Source organism: Drosophila hydei, unplaced genomic scaffold (assembly GCF_003285905.1).
Source record: "Drosophila hydei strain 15085-1641.00,03,60 unplaced genomic scaffold, DhydRS2 tig00000149-arrow-pilon, whole genome shotgun sequence".
In the NCBI taxonomy this organism is placed as follows: Eukaryota; Metazoa; Arthropoda; class Insecta; order Diptera; family Drosophilidae; genus Drosophila; species Drosophila hydei.
This window is the reverse complement of record NW_022045678.1, coordinates 5,891,089-5,910,067: the sequence shown is the minus strand read 5'-3', so window position 1 is coordinate 5,910,067 and position 18,979 is coordinate 5,891,089. Positions and strand designations below refer to the sequence as shown.

General features: G+C 32.1%; 1 protein-coding gene across 6 annotated transcripts in view; it reads right to left on the bottom strand.

Annotated features, from left to right (window-relative positions):
- LOC111594697 (neuronal acetylcholine receptor subunit alpha-7) overlaps positions 1 to 18,979 on the bottom strand; it is a 103,826-nt gene that overhangs the window by 5,989 nt on the left and 78,858 nt on the right. For 2 of the 6 annotated variants that reach the window (XM_030223258.1, XM_030223257.1), the window contains exons 5-8: positions 9,574 to 9,754; positions 8,244 to 8,319; positions 7,656 to 7,850; positions 6,826 to 6,912 (exon numbers count right to left, since the gene is read on the bottom strand). In XM_030223258.1, coding sequence (XP_030079118.1) covers positions 6,826 to 6,912; positions 7,656 to 7,850; positions 8,244 to 8,319; positions 9,574 to 9,754 — 539 coding nt within the window. Of the gene's footprint in view, positions 1 to 1,743; positions 1,831 to 6,825; positions 6,913 to 7,586; positions 7,851 to 8,243; positions 8,320 to 9,573; positions 9,755 to 18,979 lie in introns of those variants that run through there. The other 4 variants (XM_030223259.1, XM_030223260.1, XM_030223262.1 and 1 more) reach the window with 3 other exon arrangements.

Sequence of the window (18,979 nt, the reverse complement as noted above, 5' to 3'; positions counted from 1 at the left end):
TTCATCGATCGGTGACGTATTTTTTCTTTAATATATATATGGTGACGATAATATGCATTAAAAAATTATCGGCATTTATTTTCAAAATTTTTTAACATTTTCACAAGTATTTTCCCAAACGCACTTGTATTGAAATCTGTCTCATAAGTATCTTTTGTAATTACATTCGATTGGAGTTTACTTTATTGCGAAGTGGAAATAAGAAGTACATGAAAGTGTGTACTCTACAAAATATATCGGAATAATTGGTTTAGAATTATATTAGTAGAAGTTGGAATAACTATATTGTTTTTCTGAATAATTGCAAAAGGAAGTTTTTGAATTTTCGGGGTGTGCTTCTTTTTTGAATGCAATAGAACTTTGTTAAAGGGGTTTTATATAGAACTGAAGGATATATCTATGTTTGCAAATAGTTTTGGAGATGTGAGAGAAGAATATGGACTTCTTTTGTTTTCTTAAGAGGAAATTTTAATATAATTCAAACGTTCATTTATTATCTTTTAAATATTATTTTTTGTTAACTTTCAAATAGTTCGTTTTTATAAAATAAATACTAAGATTGGAATATTTTGAAGTTCTTGTGAATTAAATATATGTGGTTCGAAAAAAGGAATGACAAAATATTAATTGAAATTCAGGTTGAAAAAGTTAGAATCTGTTTTTATTTTTAATATAATACATCTGCTAAAATACTTGAGTAGTATTTTCATGTTCTATTGCTTGATCAAAAAGTGTAAACAGCACGAATTTTGATTCAGAATAAAATTGGGTATATATATTATTATATTGAAGTGAGTTGTAAGTCTAGACGCAGCTTTGTCGATTCTTCATATGTACTGGATCATAGCCACTATATAAAAGAATATATATTTTTTGCATAATATAGTATAAAGGCCACATATCAATGGCAAAGTTAAGAACATTTTAAAGAGAAAGTTCAGTTGGGAAATCATAGATTAGAAGTGTTTTAGTAAGTAGATAACGATAGCATTTAAAAGATTTCTTGTTCGTTTTGACGTAAGGATTTTCTGGATGTTTTTTTGTTTTTTTTTTTTAATATATCTTAAACGTATATTTTCGGGGAATACAGTGCCGTAGCACTTGGCTTTGGTATGTATACCGAAAAAAAATTTATTTTTACTTTTTTAAGTTGGATTAAAAAAGCGAACGAAAAATATTGAAGAGCGAGAGAGAGAGACGGAGTGTTTTTTTTTTTGTAAAAGAGAGATAGCAACATAATATTATGATTAAATAAGAAACGACGTCATTTAAAGTTCAATTTTTGGAACAAGATAGAGACAGAGAGAGAGAGAGAGAGAGAGATAATTAGTTAGTTATCTGAGTTGGTTTAGTTTAATTAATAATTTAAAACTTGTTGTAATTAGTAAACATAGTACGAAGTACACAAATAACATTTAACAACTTTTGACACTTTTGTTGACTTTGGTTTTTTTGTTAGACTAATACTTTATTTAAGTTAAGATTTGGTTTTTTTTGGTTTTAATTAAGGATTATATATATGCGAACAATTTAGCAATGTGTGTGAGTAATCATAATAGATATATATATATAACAACGATAACAATAATATTTATGAATATATATAGATATATATATATTATATGTACGTATATATAAATCATATATTAAGTAACTTGTTAATTAATGTTTTGTTTTTGTTTTTGACAAATTTGAATATATATTTGCATTTTTTATGATTTTTGTTTTAAATGCAATCGCTACCTAACAAGGGGATTGCATCAGATACTTGGGGCAATGTCTCAGCTACAAGGTTGAGAAACACTGTGAGCGATAGAAGAATTGTAACTCCTGAAACAAAAGAATTTCGTTTGATATAAAATACAATTAAAATCATGAGGCACGAAATCATAAAATATATAGATAAAGTATGTGTATATGAAACTAAAAACTCGACCGAAAAAGAAAACAATATAATCAGACTTATTCCAAGGGCATATTCACAAGTTTGATTTTGTTGTAGTTGTTGTTGTTCTTGTTGCTGTTGTCGTTGTTGTTGATGTAGCTGTTGTTGTTATTGTACTAGTTGTTAAAGGTTGTGTTTAAGTTGTTCGCAGGGAGAAAGAGAGAGCTTGAGCGATTTATCGAGATGTTCGTTGATTTTCCTCTGAGCCGCTGCATTTTGTTTTTAGTATTTTTTGTTCTGGTATAATCTTTATTGTGGCTGACTAATGCTTTTTAGTATGTTCGTTTTAGTTTGTTTGATTTGATATCAATTTAACTTATCAATTTCTCAATGAAGTGTGACTTTTATGTAGATGAGTATATGAGTTGTATATGCTGCACAAACTCAAAGTTTCGGGTGTTGCGGATAGAGATCGTAGGTAGGCGGGTTCTAGAGGGCTAGCTGACAACTGAAACGTTCGTAAAGTGGGAGTATATATTTGTCTGGGAGTTATACATACAATTCATAAATAAAGTCAAACAGTAGGATTAAGCTTTATTAAAGTTGAGCGAAAATCTGCCAAAGATTGCAAAGAGACATTTAAAAAAATCATATGCCATAATATGTGTGTGATTCCATATTTGCTCTAAAACTCCTTTTGATGTGCATATAGTTAATTTTTTGTGCAAAATTCTATGCTAAAAACTTGGATAGACTTATCTTATATTCTATTGGTTACTCAAACTTCTTTTTCTAACACTCGAAAAAGTCATATTTCGAAAATATCCTAATTCAATTTAAAAATTTTCATTCAGGTCATATTTTTCTGTTTAACATAATTTTCTTTATATTTATCATTTATACTTTTCTATAAATATCATTTGGATACCATTTCAATTTAACTTAATTTTAAAATAAATTTCTGTCATAATTTAAATAATTTCTTCTTTCTTCTTTAAATTTCTTTCTTTTTCTTTAAATAAAACTTGTATATTATTTTTTTCATTATATTTTTATATCATCATCATCTTATTTCCTGCCTTTTATATACAACTTACACTCAATATAATCTTTTTCGATCGATTTTGATTGGGATCCACGCGAACTAAACCATATTTTGCTTTCATTTTCTGAAATATAATTTCCCTACTGTAATTTTTATGTATTTAATTAAAAATTAGTTTTGCTTTCCGCTAAAGCATTTCAGATCTTCAATACTATATCAACTAAGAGATTTGAACTTCTTAACTTTTTGCCCCTATTACCACAGAAAACTTTGGCAGCACACTGACACAAGGACTACAGATTTTGACACAAATTTTCACAACACGCAGCGTAAATGAATGTTTTTTTTATTTTGCACTTTTTTTGTAGTTTGCTCAACTTTTCGAAAGCTTAATGGTGGTATAAGGTGCACATCCTTCCAACATTTGCCCACTACTTGGCGTCAAGTGGGGCGTTCGAGGGGTGGTTCAAAAGTTAGTGTTAAGTTTTTGCCGTTACTTAAATGAGTAAAATTTATAAATTGAACTGAAGCTTGTCGCTCGAACTATGCCTTGTCTTTGGCAACGAGCTTAGCGGTACGTGTCGCCAATTTGCCACGCCCACACACCAGCACGCAGCGTGCGGCTCATTTAATTTGGTACGTGCAGCACCGGCCAAACGTCTGAACACTGCGCGACACTTGGTTGCAAACAAAAAATTAAGAGGAAGAAGAAATTTGCGCATTGCATGCAAATTATGGTGGTTCAACGCGGGGCTTGTCGTTGGAAGGGTTAAATATATATATATATATATATATGTATATGCAATATATATAGATATATATATTTGTTAAATATATATGACATAATATGGAACGCGCCTGATGAGCGATACGATATTATGTGGAGTTGCAAGTCTACCATCTGGTCAAATGGATCTGCGCTTTGGAAATTTTTTATAGTTTTTCAGTTTAAGTGGAGTTGTTTAGCCTTTAGGGTGGGCGGGGGTTTTACTGTCGGGAATTTACAGGTGCGTAAGTCAGGACATTTTTTAGTTTATATATATAAGTTATATATATATTTTTTGTTGATTAGATTGCAAATAGTTATACTTGTTGTTGGGCAAGTATTTAGTGTGTAGTTTTTTAATTTGCTTATTGTGCAAGTACAAAGAGTTCTTGCCGAAACGAAATAGTTCGGGGAGAGAGCGTGGAAGATAGAGTGTGACTGTGTCATTGATAGACAGAGAGAGAGAAAGAGAGAGAGAAAGTGAATGAGAGATGTAGAGTGTGACTGTGTGACTGAGACTCAGATAGAGACAGTGAGAGAGAGGGAGAGAGTGAGAGAGTCTGAGAGAGAGAGAGAGAGAGACGGTGAGAGAGAAAGAGGGAGAAGAAGACAGAGGAGACAAAGGGTATGAAGAGCGAGAGGGCATGAAGGAGAGAGAAGGCGTGAGGGAGAGAAAGACCAAAAGTGAGAGTTTTGAATGAATTGGTGTTTCTTTTGATTGTTGTTGACTAGGAGCTGGTAGAGATACACTTTTATTTTTTCTTAGCCTGGTATGCATGCCAGTAATTGATAGTCGCTTAGAGTTCAGCTGTTGTTGTTATTGTTGTATTTGTACTTACGTCGGTTCAGGTGTGTTTGTGTGTGTATATAGCTGTGTATGTGTCTGTGCGTCTGTATTATTTACAGTTGTATTTATTTGTTAGGCAATTGGTCTATCGCCCGGCTTAAAAGTACTTTGAAAATAATACTCGTATATCGTATACCTACCAAAATATAACTACAAAGCATACAAATTGTAAGTGTTCGTTTTTCGCTTAACCTAATTGATATATATACACATAATGCATGTTTTATCATATATATTTATAGATTTTCCTATATTGCTTGCCTAAATGTGTTCCTCTCGACTTTACCAAGTATCAAATTGACATTTGATGTCTCTTCCAATACAAACCTTGATCAATATATAAATATTTATATAGCGTGTTCTTGTTTTTTTGTTTTGTTTTAATAATTGATATGATTTGTGGTTGTTGTTTTTGTTATTGTTCAATGCATACAAAATCAAAAATATATGTATGAACATACACATATATTATCATCAGAATCTTTATTTTTACATATTGTCAGGACAAATGACTAACTGGGCAGCGTTTTACTACTTTTTTTGCTTTTGTTTGTTCTAGATTTCAATTCTTTTTTGATGAACTTGTACAGTTCAGGCCAGTAAAATAGAAACTCAATTAACAGCGAGACCCAAAAGTTACATTTTTGTTTTGTTATATTTTAGTGTCTTGGAAATAAAAATAAAGAAAATTTGATTTGTATTGTATAATACATGCTTAAAGATAACTTTTAAGTTTCGTGTTGTCAGTTCTTTTTTAATGACCTTCACTGTCGATAAGAAATCAAGTTGAGATCTACGCATTCTTTTTATATTCTTAGTATTGTTTATTCATGTTTTTTCTGACTGTTTTGTTTGGCTTTGTTGTAGGCTGGTATTGTTCAATATATATATTTTTGGTAGCGAAAAAAGGTTGTTCGTTGGATTTGTTCATAATTTGTCTAGGTTTTTTTATATACAATTTAGCACTATATTTAGTATACATTTAACGAGTATATTGCGTCTACTGCTGCTAATTATTTAGATGACTTGATTTGATCAGGCAACAAAACAGGATCTGCCCCATATGATATTTTAAAATATGATATACTACTCGTTTAGAGAAGCTTATATACATAACGAACGTATTAGCTTTGTTCTAATTTATATTTTTGTTGCGTTAGCTTTTCTTTTTTAACAATCTTTAACAGGCTAACATAACAGATAAATAAACTAAAGAGTTATACGAAATGATATAGCATATATGAAAAACAAGGAGTTATATTCAGCTAGCGGCAAACACGTAGAGAAAAACAAACAAACCGACAGAAACACAAAACGAAGAAAAACTAAGTGGAACTCGGGTTCAACATACGCATTTTCTTTTGTTTTTGTTTAAACAGCAAAATGGAAATGGAAAAACGTAAAAACTTTTCATTGTGTAATCGAATATGAAATAAATGTGGTTTGTGTTGCGTGATTCGTGAGTAGTGTTCGGGTCGTGTTTCAGTGTTGTGAAATACCAATTATGTCAGAGCTGTTGACGAGCAATATATGTTCTAGACTACTATTTAGATCAGCTGAGCAATAGTTTGTAATGTAATTAAGTAGAGTTAAGATTAGGTTTAAAGTTTACAGTTAAGATAAGTAAAAATAATGATATGTAGCACTTCTCAGCCAAAGATTCAATTTAGAGAGAGAAAGAGTGAGAGAGAGAGAGATCTAGAGAGTAATAGAAGAAAACTTGCTGCAGCTGAATTAATTCTTATTTACTTCAAAGTTATAGACAGTTAGAGAAACAGACGGGGTTTTGTTTGTTGGAGGTGTATTATATTTTGATATTTTTGGTAGGTGTGCTGCTTGTGGTTTGTTTTCTTTTGGATGCTATTGTAAAGGTCTATCCAAAAGTTCCAGTAGAAAGAGAAGTTTTAGCTGGCTGAAACTGAGTTAAAAGTCCGGAAGTGGAAAATTTCATCTATTAGCAAACACAAACGTACAGAATTAAGAGATGTATATATATATATAAATATATTTATATATATATGTATATATATATATATAGAGCAGTTATCATTCGCCAGTGTGTGTGTGTGTGGGTGTATGTGATCTAAATAATTGGTATTTTCTTGCTTATTTCTGATTTGTTTTTAGTTGTTTTGTTTTTGTTCTTGTTTTGTCGCATTTTTTTCATTGCACTACTGTAGTTAAACTAATGACAACTAAAAACAGCATTTGGGCCGGATATGGTAACTTCGTTTTTGATCATTTTTTAAAGTAATTGTTAAATTAATAGCGTGTGTGTGTACCTATAAGAGGAACAGCATCCGACGTTGTCGGCATTGACTCGGCAACAAGGTTTAGAAATACTGTTAATGATAGTAGAATAGTTACGCCTGGAACAAGAAATACAATAAATACCGTTTATCAAAAAAACAATTTTAAATTAAAAACTAAATGACGGAAAAAATTGTAAAGACAAAAAGTAAGAATTGTTATTTATATATTTAATATATTAGTAGAAAAATTTTAATATATTTTTTTTGGTTTTTGGTTTTATAGAGGTCTTTGTTTTAAGGGAGTTTCACAACATTTCTGTTGTAGATCTACAATTATTTGGTTTAGCATGTAGAGAGCATTGCCTTTTGTGGATTAAAGAGCAACACACCTATTTGGTTTATTATTTTGGTTTTTAGTATACTTCACTTTAGAAATACTGGAAAAGTAAAACATGCATTTTTAGTTAAGACTAGCTTTAAAAGCAGCGTTCAAAATATATTTTGGTTGGGTTTTACGAGCTTTTTATGGGTTATTATTATATATGCACAATATTAAAATCCAGCTAATCCTCATTTCGCTACCGCTGCTTTACCTGGCCAAAAATTATATTTCTTTTATATATATGTGTTTTATATATATTGGATAGGCCCTAACTATATGTACGTTGAAAAAATTGATTTGTAGCATTTTTAAAAAAGTCACACGCTGAAAGAACTTTCAAAATGGTTTTATATATATATATATATATGTATTATCGTAGTAATATCTCATTATTGGGCTCAAGTGGGGGCAAATAGTGTTGTGATGTTTCGTTCTTTTCTGGATTTTAACTTTCTTATTCGGCTTCAGATATACTTACCCAGCGTTAATTTCTCGCCCGAATCCGGGGGCAATGTGAAGCCAAGCAGAGCCATCGATGATATTAGCACGCATGGTACAATTAAATTAAAAAAATAATATAATGTACGTCGGCGTATTTGTATAGTAAAGGTGATATCGACATAGGGTTCTGGGCAGCACTGGTAGACTATCGTATTCTTCTTTCCGGGCATGGCTGAACAATAAAATTCACGATTAGTATTTAGCGAAAGTAAAGTTGAATGAGACACTGAGACACAAATACACATATGTACACAGATATTTTCATATTTTCTTAATCTATATCAATATGTATACTATTTACAAACGAAAAAGAGGTTTTTTTGCAATTTAAGTAGCAGCAACTGAAAAAATTTCTAGTAAGCAATTTTGATAAAGCACCAGTCCAAAAGTTTCTACTTAGTATTATATATATTTATTTATGTACAAAAATTATATCGTAAATTATAAAAAAATACGTGATTAGGTTTTGGGTTAATGATTGTATTTTTTTAGACATTTACACATAACAACGTTAAGAAAACAGTTAGTGAAATAAGCATTAGGTTTTATGATGATTTTTACTAACCAAGCAAGTACCACTCGCCATTTGTTATGAAATCGGAAAGATCCCCTCCATCTTCGGAATTCAAAACCAAATCCAACTGTTTATCAACGATTTTTTCAAAAAATTTGTTTGACATTTTTTTTTGATTTTTTAGACAAACGAATTTTTTTTTTCATTTTTTTTAAGAGTTTTTTGTTGGGTATTGTTTTGAGTTTTTTTCGTTTATTTTATCAATTGTTTGGAGAAAAAGAAATGTAACATTTTTTAGTTTGTTTTAGTAATAATGTTTGAGATTTTGCTTAAAGCCACGTTGAAACAACATTTATGTACAGAGAGAGCATGTGTTCAAGGTGTTCGAGCGAGAGAGAGATACAGCGAGCAAAAAATAGAGAGCTTTACTTTTTTTACATACATTGTTATTTTAATTTTTATTTTCTTTAGTTTGCTATTGCGTTTTTAGTGCAAAAAAACGTGGAAATAAAATTAAATTGTACTGAAAACCTTACAATTGTTTGACTTCCATTAAGAATCTTTACGTACGTCCAAAATTGTTCGTTTTATTTAAATTTTGGGCGTGGTTTTTGATCTGCTAACATGCAAAATAGTTGAAACTGAAATTTTTCAGTGTTCTTATAACAGGGGCGAAAAATTTCGAGGGTCTCACACATGATTCCATTTCTGTTGTGCTGATAATTGCTGACAGTTAACTTCTCTGCCAAAACACTGTCCTACTGATGCTATCCGTTTTTTGTTGGTATATTTTTGAAGTGTTTGGATAAAATTTTCAATCTTTTATTGAACATTTTAGCCAACACGATGAAACTTTTTTGTTTGCGGGTGCCTAAGCACATTTGACTTTTTGGTTTTGTAATTCGCAAAAACGCAAAGAATTGTTCGACGTGAGGAGGAAAGAGAGAAAGGTACTGATTTATAAAATAAATGGGAATATATTTTTTTATAGAGAAAGAGAGAGAGAGAGAGCGAGAGATAGATTTTTGGAAAAGCAAAAACAAAAGCAGCGCGTGCCAAAGGACTCTTACGGTTTTTTCTATAGCAACGTCGAACCTGAACTAAATAGTCTAAATAGTCAATAACTCCCGCTGCCTGCGTGTATATGCCTATGCATTGTATCTAACCGACTTTCTTGCTGTGCACGTGCACGTGTTCGTGTTAACTTGTGCGTGTATTAGTGTGTGTGTGTGAGTGTGTGTTAGCAAAAAGCGTGATTGTGAAGTGTTGTGATGTTTTTGCTTTTAAGCTCTACTACAGCCAGAGTTGACTGCACCAGGTACTGTTTAGCTCTTTGAGTGTGTACTGTAGCTGTACTGTAACTGTGTACTAAACACTTTACCTGATTTCCATCGTAAGTCCAACTACCGAATTTCATTTCGCAATGTTGGTCATCAAATGGGAACCACGTGATGTCTATCTTGCATGTGCTCTTGAAGATACCAGGGGGCACGTACAGACAACTGCCGTTATGTTTGACCACAATGTTGGTGTGATACGTGCCATCGAATCCCTCATCCGCGCTAAATTATTGTACAATATTGTTTATGTATTATTCGACTTTTTTCCTTTTTTTGGTTTTTGTTGTTTTGATTGATCTTGTTTTTGTTGTATTTATATTTATTTTATTTACTATTATTTGTGTAGTTTGTTATATTTTTCTTTTAGTATTTATTCGTATATTCTTTTGTTTCATATCATATGCGCATTTTTTTGTTGTTTTTTTTTTCAGCTAATTTATATAAAGAAAAGTTATTGGGATATGTGCTCCAAAAGAGCTTTGGGAACGAGGAGTTGTGTTTTGTTCGTGTAGCTTGGACAACAAAATTTGGGAATTTCTATACTAGGTTCAAGTTTAAAGTGGATGTTGTGTTCGGTCCTCAACTAAATATTAGTTATATGATACTTAAATTAGTTTCGAATTGTATTTAATATACACATATAGGGTTTATAGAACTACTTTAAGTCGTTTTAAATTATATATATATATATGGGATATATGGAACTTAACATTAATAATATGTGCTTATTGAATTCGTAATAGTTATAAATTTATTTCATTATAAATATTTTATACTTTAATATATAACTTGCATGATATTCAAATAATTATTAGCTTTTGTTTCTTTTTTATTTTAAAACATGTTTGCGTCCATATATGACACGAATATATGTAAAGAGTTGAAGTTGCTAATAGACTGATTGAGGCTATAAAGCTTCAAATGCTTATAGTAATTAGCTATTGGCTTATGCTTAGGTAGCTAAATGCGAAAAATCCAAGTGCGAAAACTAAAAATACTAGAAATTCTTTTTGAGCAAAAGAAATTTGTTTGTTTTATATCTCTGCTAAGCAAATATTCGAAATTCTCTGAATTTCTGTTTAGCTGGAATTCTTGTGGCTTCTGCTTGCAAGCTATAAATCTCAACTTACAAAATAATTGCATTTATTCAAATTTCTATGCAAATTAAATTGAAAATGAATGAAAAGTAGTTTATGCCGTGCAAAATCGGATAATATTAACTATCACTTATCTATACCTATATACGAGTTTGCTGTTCATATTTTCCATTTAGATTGTGCTCCAAATGGCATTTGCATTGTCAGCACATTTTGGCTGAGCAAACGAAATCTGTTAGATACAATAACAGTATCTAGCTATATATGAACCATATGCAAATCACACAAAAATACTACCATCTGTGTGTGTGTGTTTTATGTGTATGTGTGTGTGTGTGTAGAGTAGTCAAAGCCAGTCACAAGTGGCCTACAACCGAATAATATTGTATATATTCTGTATATACATGGACTAGATATATGAGAATTTTCATTTCTTGCATTGCAATAAAATGCAATTACTTTTATTTTCTGGTAGACGGGCGGACTTCCAAAAGGGGGAAAACTGTTGCGCAAACATTTTGTACGCAATTTGCATAGATATTTTGAGTTACGAGCTGTTTGCTGTCATTTTGCGTACTTTTTACGGTCAACGTGAGTTGTACGCAGCTTCTGCATGTGCATGGCTATGTGTGAGTGTGGAGATAGGGAGGGTTAGGAAGTAAGAGACCTCCCATTACACCAGCACACACCTTAATTCATGGCTGGATTGCAATTTTGCGGTTAAAGTGTGCATTTAATTGGCAACGCACAGCAAGCGACCCAGCACCTGTGCGCACGATGTTGGGGAGTCATTTGGAGGCAAGCCAGCTAAAGGCTTACATGCTATTGTTATGGCATTTAAATGGAATTTGTGCCTCGATTAGCGGCAGCTGTAAGCATGGCCAAGGCACACATACATTGCCGCATTTAGCAGCTGCCGCTGCGCAGCCAGGCTTGAGAGATTGTGGCCGACGCGCCTGGCTTGCGTGCGAATAAACCAATACCTACAGCAACAACAGCTAACAGGTAACAGTAATTTGACTAATTGGAGTATCAACAATTGTGGCAGACACCAAATGGTTAACTGCTGTACTGAAAAGTCATTCAATGCTCATAGATATGCCAAAGGAAAATGAAGACAATGATCTTTCAGAGTATTTGAACTCAATGCCTAGCCTTATTGCCTGTGGAATATTTCATATATGTCCCATATTGCAAAAAATATAACAAATTTAATCGTAGTCATTAGTAAATTTGAGAGCCAAGGAATAGCTTAAGCTTCAGATAACGCTGTGGAGATATGCGGTCTTGGCAGATCTTTTGCTTTGATTACATTATTGAAGCTGTTTTATATATTTATAAATAAAAAAATGTTATTCTATTTTTCTAAATGAAGGGGACACAGAATCTAGAGGTAATGTCTGGAGTCAATTTGCGAATCTTATGAAAATTGCATTGAAAATTAAAAAAAATATAATTTCACAAAACTTCAAATTCCCTCGAAATTTATAATCAATGAAATTAATCATGAACTATGTCAAGAAAATGTGGAATTTATTTTGATTATATTTTTATTGACGTTTTAGTTTATATTTACCAAATTGGTAAAAGTATAAAAAAAAAGTTATTAATTAAATGAAATTCAGAAATCACTTACAGCCAACATTTTAAATTTCATATACATATATTAATTTTTGAAAAATTTTAATTTGAAATAAAAAGTCTTGCAGAATAGTGGAATTGGCAAACAAAAATTGCTTGTAGATTTCGGACTTTGGATAATCAAACGTTAGACTATATTTAACACTAATTCCTTTGGCTTATTGAAAATACGCGCGTGATAATTGGTATTAAAAGTTTGTATATTTGTTAGTAAAAATATGTAAGTCTATTTTATATGAAGCGTTTTGGTTTGTTTTGAAATTTCTTGTCTTCATTGCAATAATGGAAAGAACTAACGAGCAATAAATTTGTTACAAATCGGTAGTAAAATTCAGTTCAACTTTATTATACTTGCATCTTTCTAAGGCCCATTCATACCTAAGAGAGCTTCAGCATTTTTTTACGTTTCAATTACGGCGTAGATTTTAATATTTGAAAGTGAAAGATTTTGGCAGCCTTTCGGATTAGCCGCGACGGCCTTTGGTTTGGCCTTGGCGCTCAAACAAATAAATAAAATCATTGCCAGAGCATTATTAAAATTGATGCTGGTTTGTTTTAGACTCGACCAAAGGAGCGAGTGGTAGAGACATACAGGCAGAGAAAGAAAGAAAGAGAGAGAGAGGGAGAGTTCAAATGAGAAGAGTGGCAGGAGCGACAGAAGGAAATGTTGTACGCCTCAGTTGGCTAAGCCACAACCGCTGTCAATCACATTTGGGGCGAAGGCCGCCTTTTTACCAAAACTTTTTTTAGCTTCTCTCGGCTTTTACTTATAAACTTGCACATGCTTTGTAATCTGTTTACGGCATTTGCCAGAGATAACATTGCAATTAATGTGAAAGCTTTTCCCAGCGAAAATTTGCCTGCTTATGAACTAATAAAGGGTCTTACGCATTACTTATAGATTGTATAATATGTTAGGGAGAGATTAATTAAATCAGACATGTGAAAAGCTACTATCTTAAAGTGTGTGCTATACATTGAGAACAAAGTCACATAATAGACTGATAAACAGAATATATTACATCCTTTCGAGTCAACTCTGCAAGCAGCATACAAGTGAACAACTTATACACTGGGATTAATTCATAGAATAGGCAAAGTCTGATATCATTTAGAATATATAGTTAAATGATATTCGAGCTTAAAGTTTCAAAATTGAAGCATGTCTTTTGAAATATGCTTTAATTGTATCTTATGAGTTGTATTATTTTTCGTACAATATTTTTGACTCGACGTAGATAAAAATTGGGATAAATAGGATCATATTTTATTGTATAATCTTGATTTATGTGTCTTGAATCTTTTTCTCTCTTCAGTCTGTGTTGTGTGCTAAGTGAAATCTATTTGAATTATTATATCGTATCATAGAGAACGTTTTTTATAAATACTATTATTATATTTTTAACAAGCTTAACTCTGTCAAAGTCAGATGAAAGCGCATTAAAGCTTTCATTAAATCGATGAGTCTCTTTTTCTGCTTTTTTGGTTTTCCTCTGCCAACGGGATTAGAGTCCAGCTGTGTGTAAAAAGTATCTCAATTAAACATCTAGCAAATTGAGATTCGTACAACGCACATTGGAATCAGCATAAATAAAATTACAAAAATTCCAAGCTGGGACAGATTGATGTGCAGCTGGCTTTGAGCAAAAAGAAACCCTCCCAGCAGAAAAGAAAAATATGTGTATTCAAGTATATATATATATATATATATATAAATATGTATACATATTTATGTACGTGTGTGTGTCTATCTGTAAATGTAAATGTAACTGTATCTATATAAGCCTTGTCGTCTTGCTATTGATCTAAATGATGGCCGCACATTAGCAGCGCTGCCGACGCATACAAATTAGGCTTGCTTTGGTTCTGGTCATGGCCAAGTGGGAAAGAGAGCTGAATTAATAAATTAAACCAAATAAATGTCAATCGCAGTGTGTTCCCATGCACGGTTTCGCCCAAGACGTGTTTCGATTTATGATGCGTTTAGCCAAGCTCCTTCTTAATAGTCCTTGCCATAATGTTAATGAGCTCTTAATTTGGCGAAATTTCGTTGAAATTATTTTATGGAATGGTCTGAAACGCATCGCTGGTTCATTAGTAAATAAAGTTGACAGTCCGTAGGCTCGTGCGTGCTCGACCACGCCCAACTGTTCTATACACTGATTTCCCTTGACTGTATTCGTCCGCTGACTACGAAATCAATATGATATCTCTTAGCCTTTGGATTGCTATTGTCCCGGAACTTGCGTGGGGATCCTAGGCACTCTAGTCGAGGGTTCGGGTGTTGGCAGAAGCCCGGGTAATCAACACCGGATACTGCGTGCCCAGCACTACGTGAGAGTGTGCACCGTTTTGCTTCAACTCCGTTTTGGGCTTTTACGGCTTTGTTCTTGACTGACATCTAAAACCCATTTGCGACCACATACCGTAAGCTCTTCCAGTTAGAGTATTCACTGCAGTGCAATTAGCTCTGCAAAAGTTATGTAGTTGACACCTAGCTGGCTGCACTTTGGCCACAATTTGTGCAGCTGCTGCATATTTATCTTCATTTATGCCCGCGCTTTTTAGATCTGTGCCGGCACCTGAGGAGGATTTGCGGTATTTAAGTAGTCTATGTTTTTTGTGTATTTTTAAGTTATGGCTTAAAATGTTTCAGTTCATCTGGCTGCTTAAATAATGTGGCATAAAAGCTTTTTGCGGCACAGCTTAAAAGTATGCTATGGTTTCGTTTGCCCTGCCACTGCGCAAAAGTTAATAAAACAAATTGTGGAAAATACTTTGCAAAACTTATAAATGGGAAAAAATGAAGCCGGTTTCATGTCAAGCAAGCCAACGTAAAAGCTGTATACTGACGCGTTTGAATACAAACGCAGTAAATCTGAATTCCCCAGCTTTGCGGTATGCAAGCTACTCTGACTACAACGTCAAATTATTGATTTCTTATCGATAATAAGCAGATGGGATAGATGGAAAACTCGTACAGCGTTTGGCATACACGATTATACATATACAATTTCTTTTCTCTAACTTTTACGGCACACACGATCGACTCGGGTCCTCGTACTGATCAACAGGAGGCTCCTTCTGCCTGTTGCATACATGTTCAGCAAAACAATTTAACCTAAACTCTCATTTTTAATATATATATACAATATAGACTGGAAGAATAGTTTAATATTCGTACATAAATTGATATAAATTACATGAGAAGTAGCTTATTGGCTGGTTGAAATATACGAATTGCATAAGCAATGCACGATTAAAAACAAGAACAAAAACAGCGAGGAATAAGAGTTTGGAAATTTTGAGAGTGAGAGCGTACAAATAGCATATCCCCTGTGCTTCATACTTTTCAGAATAACACTCAAAGAAGAAATGCAACATCCCAAAGGAAGTCCCACAAGAGACAAAGATAAATAGTAAATACTTGTGTGTTGTGTGTATTTAATAAACACTTTTCCTACCGATATTTACGCGATATCCAATGTATAATATATCCAATACAGATAAAAATGGATACATACATATAGTCGGCATTAAGAACTTTTAGCCACGAGTTTTTTTGAAAGCTGCTTCAACGGCTCTCACGCACACACATATACAAAAATATTCTTCTGCATCAATAGCTTAACTATAAACTACGCTGTGACATGCAACTAAGCCGAGCTTAAAACAGAACTTAAACTAACTTACAGATACTTAATGAACCAACATATGATTGATTTGGTTTCTGTTTCAGATAACTTATTGCAAATATTCGTCGTTTGTGTGCGCTGCATCATTAGATGCAATTGTCTGGAGACATATAGACATGACATATAACAGTACACACTCACACAAATATAAATGTATATAGAGTTGGTTATAATAGTAGATATTTATATGTATGCATATATATATATTTATTTATGTGGTTAAAGATGGGTTAGTTTTAACTGGCAATCGACTAAGACATGATATGAATATATTTATAGCTATATACACAGTGGAACACAGCTAGAACGTACAATAGCACACACATATCAACAATGAAAACAATTAATTATTTGGTTAATAGATAAGCAAACACTCACACTCTCGCATACACAGACACACGGGTACAGTTGTATAGCTCATATGCCCAATGCAATGGAAAGAATGAAATGTGTGAGTATATCAATTGCATTTAGCTGAATAACTACTCTGATTACAATCGGAAATACGTAGAAATACGTGAGAAGCCCGCTTAATAGTCGCTAATGCGACTGCGCTCATGCCCTGTAATATCTTGGCAGTTGGCGAGCTCGTTACAAATACTTCAATATATGTTTTTGTCAGACTAAAGAAAGAATTTTATTAGCTGATTATAAGTATTTCTGTCCAAAGAATTTAAGAATTTGCGAATATATTCGCATAATTTGTCTCAAAATTCGTTTGTAGATATTCGTAAAAAGTATTGCTTACAATATCCAACAATTAAGTCCAGGGTATTCTTCGTCAGGCACATCTACAGATTGTCTGAACGGACGTCTGATAAACATTAATGTATTGGGGCAGGGCGTAATTAGCGTTGATTTTTTGTTTTAAGTATGTCTTCTAAGTATACACACACATACATACACATACACACAGTAAACACATACGTACACATAGATATAGTTTGGTTATATTTAATTGGTTTTATAAAGAGTGTGTTTGTATATTTAAGTATGTTTGAGCAGATGGGCTAAGTGACGGCAAATGAAAATAAAATTTAGCGCCAAAATTTGTACTTATGTTGAGTGATTGATACGTGAATTAGGCAAAAGTTTTTCTGTATTTGGGCGTGATTGGAATGTAAGCATTTAGCGTACAATGCTTTGATGAGCTGTCCAAAGAAAAATAATGCAGAAGCGAAAAAGAAAAGTTGAGAAAAATTCGACCGAGTTAACTATTCGGCATAAAAAGTGCAGAAGTTTGTTTCTTTGCAGAAGTGTTTAATTGAGCACGTTTTACAAATATTCGATTTGTAGCTCAGCCTTGAACAGAGAGGAAACTACGCAAGGTACATTGAATGACAGAAAATGAAGAGAGTTCTCTATTATATGGAAGTACGCAGAACTCAGAGAGACATGGAAGTATACTTTACTACGCTTTTGAAAAATTATTAATATAGATATATGTATTTAATTTAATTTACTATAATCACATGTTGAAAAAATCATTCTAAAGGGGCAAATATATATTGTATATAATGTGGCACTTGTGGTATTTAATTTGCTTGGATTGATTGGATTACCACGTGCAATCTATCGATTGAGAATATATTGCCAGTCGTATTATAGGAAATTCAAATATAATTTATAGAAGCGACGAAAAGTCAAGGTTCGATAAATGCATTTCCATCTATTAATAATATATTATTTGAATAAGATTTGTATATTTATATGTGAAATTGTCAGAATTGAATCGAACTTGATCGCATTAACATAAAAAATGTTTGGAATACCTCAATCTGCTAGATTTTAATATAAGACATTAAATGATAAATCGGTCAAAAATTTCAAGTGAAGAAAGTATTTTAAATATATCTTTGTAGAGAGCTCACCTAGGTATCGGCTAGCCGAGCATCTTGTATAAATTTGATGCTTAGCCTACTACTTTTTATTGATTACAACATCAAAATAATTTGTTTCAAATAATAAATAAATTTAAATAATAAATAAAATTTGTTTGCTGGCATGTTTCGCTTATGCTTGTAGGTATAATTTGATGTAATATGATTTCATGTCGTGGCGCTTAAGTTTATTCTGTTTAGTCTAAACTAAAAGTCTCTTATGACTTAGATATGAATGTAGTTAAAGTATGACGATTGTTGTTTTTTTTATTTTAATTTGGTTAGTATATATATATATTAAATTAGTTGTGGCGTGTGTTCTTGTTAGTGGCTCGGTTGGGGATGTGGGCTTAGCAAATAACAAAATGGTGTGGGAATGGTAATAATTAGAAGTGTCAACAAAGTTAAGATTTGTTGAGACACTAAACATTTAGTTAAGGTTAGGCTGGAGGTTAGGTTATTTTGATAAATATATGGTTTTTTTGTTGATTGGTATTATTTATAAATGCGTTTTTATTTAGTTGCTGTTTAGTACGAGGGATTTGATTTCTCATGCACAATACTTGAAAATCTATTTTGCCTTTGACTTGGGATTTTTTACAAACAAATACAAATACATTTTTGTTTTTTCGTGACAATTATGTTTTCTTTTTTTTCTTTTTTAAGTTTTGGCCAAATAAATTCAAGTACTGAACGTCTAACCAGAAATATTACACCAGCATATTGTTGAACAATTTCTTATGTTGGTTATTGTCTATATTTTTTTGCTTGCTTGGAAACTAAGTATATATATATATATGTACTAGATATGCATAAACAATACATACATATGTAAATGGAACAGATCACATGAATTGTGTATATATATGTGATATCTGGAAATATTTTATTGGGATCTTTTGATTGTTTCGAACAAACTACTTGCATAATATTCTGGTTAAACAATATGTGTTTAAAGTTCATGGAGTTTAGTCTGAGTTTTTATTTAGTTCGATTGTTTTATCAATTAAGGTTTTGATTTTATAATGAATTATTATTTGATTAGATGTTACAGATTATATATATTGTATATATATATATATATATGTATATATATATATTTGTACGTTTCGGTTAGCATTACGAATCCAATTA